The 10,950-nt window shown below is 37.1% G+C and overlaps 2 protein-coding genes across 4 annotated transcripts in view; one reads left to right on the forward strand and one right to left on the reverse strand.

Moving 5' to 3' along the window:
• The window catches only part of LOC118747679 (triple functional domain protein), a 183,585-nt gene extending 176,783 nt beyond the window's left edge, over window positions 1-6,802 (reverse strand). The window contains exon 1 of the mRNA XM_036481744.1: window positions 5,391-6,802. Within this exon, the coding sequence (XP_036337637.1) occupies window positions 5,391-5,569 (179 nt within the window). The 5' untranslated portion in view covers window positions 5,570-6,802. The remainder of the gene's footprint in view (window positions 1-5,390) is intronic.
• A 1,329-nt stretch (window positions 6,803-8,131) lies between these two features.
• On the forward strand, window positions 8,132-9,704 carry LOC118747686 (oxysterol-binding protein-related protein 11). Of its 3 annotated transcripts, XR_004993973.1 has the most exons (4): window positions 8,132-8,511; window positions 8,575-8,971; window positions 9,023-9,320; window positions 9,578-9,691. XR_004993973.1 is itself a non-coding variant. In XM_036481754.1 (3 exons), the coding sequence occupies exons 1-3, from the start codon at window positions 8,421-8,423 to the stop codon at window positions 9,237-9,239; spliced, it is 705 nt and encodes a 234-aa protein (XP_036337647.1). In that variant the 5' UTR covers window positions 8,132-8,420; the 3' UTR covers window positions 9,240-9,704. The 3 variants fall into 3 exon arrangements, 2 of the variants coding, with proteins under 2 accessions (XP_036337647.1, XP_036337648.1); XM_036481754.1 differs by having other exon boundaries at window positions 9,023-9,704; XM_036481755.1 differs by having other exon boundaries at window positions 8,234-8,511; window positions 9,050-9,653.
• Window positions 9,705-10,950: the final 1,246 nt, after the last annotated feature.

The following is a 10,950-nucleotide window of genomic DNA, read 5'->3' on the forward strand; positions in this document are numbered from 1 at the left end:
AATGTATTTCAGAAAAACGCAATTGTATTTCAGAAAAGGCCAAATGTATTTCAGAAAACCTCAAATGTATTTCAGAAAAACGCAAATGTATTCCAGAAAAATATTTTTAGAATACAGCTATGCTTTTCTGAAATACATTGTGCTTTTCTGAAATACATTGGCCCTTTTCTGAAATACATTTGTGTTTTTCTGAAATACATTTGAGGTTTTCTGAAATACATTTGACCTTTTCTGAAATACATTTGCGTTTTTCTGAAATACATTTGAGGTTTTCTGAAAGACATTTGGCCTTTTCTGAAATACAATTGCGGTTTTCTGAAATACATTTGTGTTTTTCTGAAATACATTTGCGCTTTTCTGAAATACATTTGAGGTTTTCTGAAATACATTGGCGTTTTTCTGAAATAAATTTGAGCTTTTCTGAAATACATTTGGGTTTTTCTGAAATACATTTGAGATTTTCTGAAATACATTTGAGGTTTTCTGAAATACATTTGGCCTTTTCTGAAATACTGTTGGAAAAGGTGTAGTATGAGACTGGTATATTTCCGATTGAAATCTGACAATTGCCATCTCGTAGGACATCCCCAAAGTTATGCGGTAACATACATAAAAAAAAATATTCCGACGAACTGATAACCTCCTCCTTTTTTGGAAGTCGGCTAAAAACAAAAATTCTGATCTCTGACGCTTGATTGTTTTTCTTCTTGTAACAGCATACAAATTCCCCAAAAGAAATTTTGGGGAGTGTTGATCAACATTTTCTATGTAAAATTTTCTACTGAATCTGAATATGAAGCCTATTTTAGGGAAGTTAAGACCGAAGACTGATTCATCCTCATCATCCTTAAAACAGGTGCGACAGTCAGGATTCAGTAGAATATTTAGTACCGACGCATGAATTCCAATTCAACAGTGTCTTGTAGAAACATCCACCAGAATTGAAACTTGTTGCATATGTCCCGATTTTCATCGAGCTAACTAGATGTCTATTGGTCCGAGTGTATTCAAAGGTATTTCCACTCTCTCGTTTCTCGATAACAGCGATTTGTTGGACAATTTTCGGAATTGGAAATTTTTATCATTTGGGAGTGGTGATGGTGTTGTATTAACCGTGCCTACATGCTGGGCAGCTGTTTGCCACTTCTGAGTTCAGTCCAAAGAGGTAACTCTTGAGCCTGTGGCACCACCCAGAACTAAGTTTTCCTAGGGTTCATCTTGACTCTCTTGGCGTTTTTTTCTCATTATTGATGGGCGGCGGCCGACTGCATCGCTAAGCATATTGTTGGGTGCCGTTTGTATCTGTGGCTGACTGTCGTTAATTTTCTGCCATCGGACACGGCGAGTTCGAAACTAGTATCTTCGGTGCATGCGGTGAAAAGTGGATTTCGTGATGTCGAGATTTCTGGCAGTAAAGCTGTTGATGTAAGGGGCCCGTTGCCTTATCGCAGAATCATCAGCGCAGCTTACCTAACTAACTCCAGCTAGCGTCGAAGGAAGTTCAGCCATCTAGAGATTAAACAACGTCAGGGAGAGTACGCCGCCTTGACATAGGCCGGTTTGTTTCTACATGGCATGGTTTCTACATGGCTTGGGCGTTAAGAAATTCTACAGATTTTTCACGTCTAGGGAATGATCAGTGTGGACTGTGACAAGTTAGAGCAACGGTGTACTCAACTCCCGCAGGCCTTAGTATCTTCAGCGTTTGTATGGAGATTCATGCCTGTATCTATAGCGTTTTATGCTTGGTACGTTGGTATGTCTCGGGACGGAGTTTGTGTGCCTTACGTGGCGGGCTTGGTCTCTCTCTGGTAAGGCAATGAATTGTCGGCCAAATAATGCAAAGGAAAGTATCCTTACGTTTCGCCCGATAGGAGGGAGACTTAGCTGCCGTCCACTCTTTGCTTGATCCGCTGAGTAGAATGCAGGTCTGAAGATGCTCATCCACTTGTGTTCATTGATTAGGGCTGTAATATCCTTATTGAGATCCCTGATACTGCGCTTAAGAGCCCTTGCTGGATATAGTTGCAAGTATTTCTTGTCTTCGAAACAATAAGCTTATCATCCACTCATTCAGATACAGTGGAGATGCCATTCGACATGGCGAGTGGCGACATCTTATTATCATAACCTAAATCTAAATAATTTAGTTCTATGTGAAAATACTTTTATTTAATGTAGAATATTTATTTGACAGGTTGACTATTTTTAGCACTGATTTATCTCAGAAGTTGCGTAGATTCGTTGATATGATTTATGTGTATATGTACATATATCTTCCACTGATCACTATTTTCATAAGTGTTTGTTGTCACAGCGTTCATCTCACCTCCGCAGTCACTAATAGTATATTTGAGTATTTCGCAAATTCTCCTGCACAAATGAACTAAATCATTAATTTCGACAGAAGCTTATGTACATATATACATACATACATACATATGCATTTACCCACTGGGAAAATAGGTAAGCACCTTGCGAGGTAAGCCATGTTTTCTTTCAGTTTTTAGTACCAAAATTATCATCATGGCCAATGTCATCTACTAGTAAAGGGCAAAATGAACACCTCCGAAGACACATTACGTTGTCAGTTGCAAAATAACGTGCAGCCGAAGTTATTTCCAAACACCGAACTACTCCGAGCGACTGCTCTGCATTACACGTAACTTACTTTGTAAAGCGGCTCAGAAGTATGTCTGATACCAAATGTACATTCTAAATTCCTACTTACATAAGGCGGCCATGCCTTTGTAAAAGTAAGGGACGTTCGGCAGGGAAATGGTAATGACTGCCAGGTGAAGAGTAAGTTGCTAATAAGGTATTATTACGTGCTCCTAATTCCCACTGGGTATATAAATTCTATATATCTATACACCTACATATTTATCCATACGTAAAAACATACATGTTTACATTTCCCCAGCAGTGAAAATTTGGAATAGCATAAGAAAAAAAACTAGTTTTGTACCGATCCAAGGGGGCTACTCTGCAATGCCGAGTCTACGTAACCGGAACGACCGGATTCATGTCTGGCTACGGCGTGTCAATTTCCCCAAAAACTATTTGGGGATAGTTTCACACTATCCACGACTGGCATTCAAACTTAAGAGAGCAGCTTTTAAAGTGTATTTGGTTACTCAAGCATTGGTAGATCTATAAAGTATCATTAAATTGAGTGATAATGTAGGCGTAGTTGGGTGGAAGCAGGCTGAAAAATCGTTTTCCAAACAGTCGTATTTATTATGGGCCAAAATGTATTTTATTGTTCTTGTAACAGGCAAGACATTTTCCAAGTAGTTCAATGCGGCTTACGAAATCCCAATATTGTGAAGCTATCACTTTAACAGTCTTCTCCTAAAAAAATTCTGGAAGTGCTACATATTAATTATCAAAACAACAGCCATCAACCTCGACTTAACCGGAAATTTCAAGTAACTCCGTTGTACCACTGGGTACACATTTGGTTCCCTTTTGAACATATACATCATATATCATTTCCATGTATGTATGTATTATTGCGAGTATATTTATGCAAAGACATATTTTTAACGTGTATGGCTTATGGATTTCCTTAGAAATAGTATGCCACTGTGTGTTTTGGCACTAGGACTGACGTTGCTGTTGCTGACATCGGTTTTTATGATGCCAGCGGAGTAGGAGGCGTTGGCCATGGTACTGCTATCGACTGGGTAGCCAATAACGTCGCCAAAGTCGCGTCATTGCCGCAGTCACAGCCACAAGTCGTCGGCGTTGGCCGCCACCAGCGTTGTTTTCCTCATTTTTGCCGCGGTCGCGGTCGCCGTCATCGCCACCGCCACCTTTTCCAAAGTTGCCTAAAGTCTTGACAAACACTGCAGTGTGCTCCTCCATTGCTGCTCTTTGTCTGTAGATTTATTATTTTTGCTCGTTGTTTTTTGTTTTTATGTTCTTTCGCTTATTTTGCGTAATTTTTCACTTGGACTTTTTTCTTTAGCTTTGAATGTACGACGTATGGAAGTATGTGCCTGTATGTCGGGACTGCCTGATTCTTTTTTAATTGTTTTTGTGTTGTTTCTTTTTTTTTTTAATTCGCCTTTTGTTGGGGCGTTGCGTGCCATTGCGATGTTCCTAGTTGCGACTATTGTATCGTTTTGGTTTATTTTCAATATTTTTATTTTAGTTTTTAATTTGTGTATGTAAGTAGTTTCCTTGTACGGGGTACCTACTAAGTTAATGCATTCGGGGTGATGCTTCTTTGGTGAATTTTCGAGTGACAATACATTCGTAGAAATATTATCTTTTGTTTTGAATGCATGTCTCTTTTAATTTTGTGTGAATTTTAACTATAAGTATGCCTTATATAATAATGCGCTTTTGTATCCGAGTGCCTTTTTTGAATTTTTGTTTTATTATGCAGGTTATTTCTTTGGCAGCAGCTCAATATCATAGTAAATAAATATCTAGATAATAAACATGTCCATACTTGTCTAGTATTTAGATATGTCCATAGGTACAAATATGACCACAAAATACATATTTTACACCGGCTGACTGACCATATGGGCGCAGGTTGCAATAAGCCTGCAGCCTTGTGCATGGAGTCCATAACGCATATCACTTAGATGATTCATGGCACAATATGCAATCGCGCTGCTATAAGCATTTTATTCGCTATGAAATTTCCCTCGCATATCTTTTATCCACAATGCGGACAGTGGAAGCCATGAAACATAAGAAGAGAATATGCTTACAAAAAGCGAGAACAAACGCAAGAGTGTACAATATGGACATACAAGAAATTAGTTACTGCTGATGAACATATGGTGGCACTTGTATCTTGATTCTCTGGATTGGCAATGTGCACGAACTAGACCGCACATTCTTGCCTTTTTTTGAAATCTGTGCCGACTAATGTTGAAGTTAAATATAGCCAAAACCTACATAGGTGGTCACATACCCTGAAAAAATTATTAACCAGCTCTATGTCTCTGAATCTTGTGATGCAAATATCAAATAAGCTTAGCAAGCTTTGATCTATAGAAGATCCCTATTAGGAGGATTCTTGAAGTCTCGTAAAGCCCTTGCACTGTGCACGGATTGCAAAGCTTAACTATAGGAAACCCATTTTTTACCGCGTTGTTGTTGTTGTTGTAACAGCATACAAATTCCCCAAGGCGTTTTTGGGGATTGTTGCTGGAGTTACAGTCCCTGGGCAGATAGAAATCTGGGTCGATCCGGTTACGCAGACCCGACACTCGTGGGAACGTGCTCGGTGCAAGGGCTTTTCAAGATTTAGAGAATCCCTCTATTATATTGTAAATGAGTAGAAGATGAAATCTTTGTATGCAATACAAAATACATATATGTACGTTATAGTCAGTAATGAATATGTACTTATAACTAAAACATACCTTGGTATCATAATCAAGTAGCTCAACAAACGCCGCAAATCTTCCGGTTTTAGACGATCGCGTTTAGGTGTCGCGGGAAAACAGAGCAAGGGCCCACCACGTCTATCCCTCCCACCAGTAAGACATACGACACGTTCTTGTAGAAGGGTTAAAATATCGCGCGCTCTTTGTCCATCCATATTTGTAGTTGCACTGTGATGGTTGGAATATTGCCTTTTGTATATCGCAAATGTGTGTATGTTCCTTTTTCAGGGTCACTAATATGAGTATTTCAATCGATTTTTCGGCTAACCATTTCACGGTTATTACGTTCTCCGAATAATTTCTTTTTTACCGCCATTGCCGTTTGGTTCCTTTCGTTTAATATCCTATGCCAATTTTGTGCTGTAACCTTGCCTCAACTTGGGCAGTTTTTTCTCAACTGGCCACCGAATAGTTTTTTAATATCGAAATAATTGTTCGTCGGTTTAATTTTTATATAAAAATCCCAATAACTGTTCAACCAAGACATATGGAATTGATTCGCGATTTCTTTTCTATTTCTAATCACTATTTCAATGCCATTGTAAGATTGTACTAAATATGTGCTTTTCTATCTTCACTTTACGTTTTTGGATTTAATAAATTCTTCTTTACACTAATTAACTTTTAATTTGCATTGAGCAATCACTACTGGCGAAGATATTTCCGTTTATGTTGCTTCCACTGCACACTTTGCCACAAGTGCTGCCTGCTGTCGCTGTCGCTGCCGCTGTCGTCGTCGACGTCAGCTTCTGCAGCATCATCAGCAATGCAGCGACAACACCATTCCAAATTTTGCTTCGTTTTCTTTTATTATAAACCTTTCTTTATTGTCATATTTACTTTTTTGGATATTTTTCGTATTATTCTTCATCACCAGCCAAAAACCATCATTCATTGGCACAGAGGTACCCAAAAAATAAAAATAAATCACACAAACGCGAAAGGAAAAAAAAAACGTTTATTATATGTAATTGTTGTTGTTTTCGGCGCTGGTTGCCGCTGGCGGACTGGTTCACTGTCTGATTTCGCTGGTTGCTGCTTAACTACTTGCCTGTTCGTTGCTTCTTCTTCATCCTCCCATTACTTCGACGATTTCTGTTTCCTCCCGCTATTCTTTTGCTCCTCCTGGTCTTGCTGATGTTGGTGCTCCGCTGCTTTTTTGCTGTCATTGATTTTTTGAGAAATTTCGTATTGCCGGAAAACCACTATTTCGCCATAAATTTGAACACTTTTTATAATATTTCATTAGCGCACACATTGATTATTCACTTTTTGATTGTATTTTGTCTAAATTTTAGGTATTTCTTATTGAAAATTACAAATTTTGCAGGAGGATTTTGCTGCCCAACGCGAGAACGAAATGAAACAAATTTTTTCTCTTCAATTCTCTCCAAACTCTCCACTGTTGTCGATGACAACGAAAATAGGAATAAAACAATAGCGAACAAAAATAAGACAAATTTTTTTGAGCAATGAGCAATTCTAATTTTTTAAGGAAACTATCTAATTATGCTTAATAAAAATATTAAACTATACAAGAACTGTTTGTACATGCAGCTTCATGATATATTTATGTATTAATAATGAATCATGATGCAACTTTATTTATTTTGTATTGCAAATCCGCAACACATGCAACCCTGCTTTGTAGAGATTTGGACCGGGTGCAGTGTTGCCACTTAAACTATTTTTAACACATTTGGTACTAAATAGCTCTCAGCCTGTCTAACGGCCGGTTACTCAATGTCTGGTTAACCCTAATCTCCGGTTAAACATAGTTATCGACGTTACCGACTCCCTGTTGTATGCATGGAGTCGAAGACGTCGATAACAATGTTTCACCGCAGATTAGTGTTAACTGGACATTGAGTAACCGGCCCTAAATGTGTCTTGCTAATGAGATTTAAATTCTGTAAGTAGGTACACAACTTTATTATAAAAAAATTTAATCAAATTTACTTATCCATAATTTGTGTGCATGCTGCATGCTGCATAAATGAAGAAATAAGCGCGAACTCAAAGTCGAGCTTTGAAAATTACTGCTACACGAATTAAAAGCTGTCAACTATTAATTTCTTTAGGGATAAGAGGGAAATATAATACAAATACTCTTCCTCCCCACTCACTCGCTTTAGCGAAATGTAAAATTTGGTATTTGCGTAATAATTATCTAATTATTTTCTTCGAACCTAAACAAGCTTTAAGGATTAGAGGACAGTCTTATCAGTGCATCATTCAACTTCGGTTCAATAATAATTTTGGCGTGTCCCATTTCTCTTTTCCTTTTCACATCATTCCCGAAAACAGAGACACTTGAAGTTTTATAAAATGATAAATTATGTGATTTGCCTACTTTTTAGTCACAACCAACCAACCAGCCTACCAAAGCCTTATGTTAATAAGTGAAACCACAAATTTAGGTACAATTAGCAACCCGGCAACACTGAACGTGCCCGCCGAACGAACAAAAACTCGTTCACTATTTCGTTCGTTCGTTCGCTCGCGCCGCAAAATTATGCACAAATATCATACAGGTTTTTTTGTTTATAATATAGTGGAAAATTAGTTTTAATTATTAGAGTAAAAGCTTCATATTACTAAATTCTTTTACTGATACCCTATAATGGAATTTAAAAAATTTCTAAAAATGTCAGCTGCATTTTGTCGGAATGCTGTGCACAGCTGTAGCAAGATAAATTTACATTTCACATAACATTTCTGTGTTGCACAAGATGCATTCTTGTCAAATTGACAACTAAAAATTCTGGCAGCTGCCTTTTCGGTGCATTTGCGTTTTGCTTCTAAAATTTTCAATTATTTTGTTTTCCTCCAAAATTTGCAAAAATTCTTCGTAAAATCAAATTAACGTTACAGCATCGTAAAAGAAAATCGAAACATAAACAACAAATACAAACGGAAGGTCCCGGAAGTGTTTCAATAGTTGCCATTGGAGAAGTGGTTACAGCCATAGATAAATCAACAAACGGAATCGGTGACATCCCCAACATGGATAATACAAATCTCAACCGAGTGCTAAATCAAACCTTACGTCATCCACTACATGGGCTGCTTTTCAAATACACCAATGTCATGAAAGGTGTGTAGGTATAGAACTTTACTTTTAGGTGCATTACAAAATTCCATATGTACAAATTCACAGGCTGGCAGTACCGTTGGTTCACGGTTGACGCGCAGACCGGCACACTTAGCTACTTTTTGTGTGACTCGTCCTCGTCGGGCGATGAAGCAACGCCATCAGCACAGGTTTTGGCTAGTGCGCCGCGAGGTCAAGTACAGCTGGCAGGTGCTGTAGTCTGCCCAAGTGACGAAGATTCACGCACATTTTCCATAGGCTGTGCCTCTGGCGATACGCTTAAATTGCGTGCTGCCGATGCACGTTCACGCCAAGAATGGGTAGATGGTTTGCGTGCAGTTGTAGAAAGTCATACAAAAGCAATGGACATTAGCAATTCATCACCACTGCCGCCACGAGAGTTGCTGGCCGCCTCAGATGCGATGGTTTCGGCGAGACAAGCACTCTACCTAACCGAACAATGGTGAGTGTAATGAAAATGAAAAATTATATTTTAGCCATTATATCAATGTAGCATGTCTATACATTTGAATCATTACAGTAATGCAACGTTAGCGCGTACAATTGAGAATATCGAATGTGAAACATTTTCACCGACAGATCCGGACTTGCTTTTGCTCAAAGCCATTTCGACAGCTAGTACACAATGTTTGCATCAGTGCCTGAGTCTATTACAACGACACGAAGAGATACACAGTACAAGTGCTGCTGAATCGGCGGGCGCTTGCTAATTGGAGTACACAAATTTACATACATATTTGCTACATTTGCTACATTCGAAGAGAACTGGAAATTCTTTCATAGGAGCTTCCGTACGTTCGTTAACGTTAATTTGTTCATATTTATAAACAATATGTATAATGTATGTCTCCAAGTTGTCATATAACCATACAATTTTATAAAATGATGTGTTTCTAAGGATTTGAATCTTTAATTCTTGATAATGTATTAGATATCTTTAACGTTAACTCTATTAATGTAGCTACATACATACATACACATATATATTATGAAAGACATCTACACTTTATAATTAATTATTGTAACGATATTCAATCAAATATTTTAGGTACGAAATTTGATGGAATTATTAAATACACGCACACATCCTAAGCTTAAAACGCAAAAAATGTGTATTTAAATTGTCGACATAAATTATTTGATTATGTAAAAATAAACAACTGGGCTTTGTTGTTATAACAGCATACAATCTTCCCAAATAATGACTGGTAGACCTGACTGTCTTGGAAATAGCTAAGGTTTGTTGCAGCCACGCGGCTCTTACAAGTATATAGGGGGGCAGTGAACGTAAAAAATCGGTGAGAAACATTATTCACAGAGCTCGACTTTTGAGACTGTGGTTCGCTTGATCAATCCGAGGTGATTATGAAGGGATGCATGTATGCATATGTTTTCTCTACAACTACACGAAGACCAAAATTAAAACCAGCATTTTTTCTGATTTAATCAGTTTAATCCCTCACCTGCTAACAAAATTTTTATTTTCATTTTTTTTTTTAATGTACTTACTTTACTTGTGAGTTCTAATAACATAAAATAAAAACACTTATCGCAATTTCCATCTCTTTGTATATTTAATGAATTAAATAAAGATACCATTACGCTATTTAGATTCAGATACAATTATAATTATAATACCACTATTTTATCGCTCGATACTCGCACATAGTTTACTTAGAGAAGTTATAACATAAAATTTGTTTCTAAATTAACTTTTCTTTTGCATAAAATTTCTTTGCCCTTTTTCATACATACATACATATAGAGTTCATACATTCATATACTTATCTGCATGTTCTCGTGCATATTTGTTTGTTTAGCGGATAACTGGAAAAATTAAAATGAACTAAATGTACTAGTTCTTTTTTCTACATTCCGGAATAAATACTAACTTTGTTGTGGTTCAAGTTTTGAGTTTGGCTTACACATGCATACATACATACGGTACATATTAGTACCTACAATATTTTATATACGGCAAGAAAAAAGAAAACATGATTATTTCGTGTGATTTGCAAGTGCTTTCAATTTTTTTTTGTATGCGTTTTTATTTAAAAACATTCCCATTTTGTTTTTGAAATAGGCTGCAGATTTTAGGTCCTTCTTTATGGGTATTTTAAACAATTCTTCAGTTTTGTATTTATGTAGTGTCCTGGATAGCAATTCAAATGGCGGCGAGAGCGCAGAAAGATTTTTTTTGCTATTATTTTTAATAGAAGATTTGCATGCTGTTTTTTTTTTTTACATGCATACTGAGATCTATGTATGTATGTAGAGAATGATTTGCTGCATCATCTTTTTATAGTGTATGTATTCTGCTTTTGAGTGCGTCTGTATTGCGTGACAATCTGCTGCTTACTAAAAAGAATCACTACACGTTGGTTATTTGAAAACATTTGCTTTTGATTTATTCTTATGTAT

Source organism: Rhagoletis pomonella, unplaced genomic scaffold, assembly GCF_013731165.1.
Source record: "Rhagoletis pomonella isolate Grant_MI unplaced genomic scaffold, Rhpom_1.0 Rhpom_scaffold_00012, whole genome shotgun sequence".
In the NCBI taxonomy this organism is placed as follows: Eukaryota; Metazoa; Arthropoda; class Insecta; order Diptera; family Tephritidae; genus Rhagoletis; species Rhagoletis pomonella.

Coding starts and splice junctions, on each gene's coding strand:
- LOC118747686 (XM_036481754.1), top strand. CDS start 8,421: ATGGATAATACAAATCTCAACCGAGTGCTAAATCAAACCTTACGTCAT. Junction 8,512..8,574: donor ATACACCAATGTCATGAAAG/GTGTGTAGGTAT, acceptor ACAAATTCACAG/GCTGGCAGTACCGTTGGTTC. Junction 8,972..9,022: donor CTCTACCTAACCGAACAATG/GTGAGTGTAATG, acceptor ATATCAATGTAG/CATGTCTATACATTTGAATC.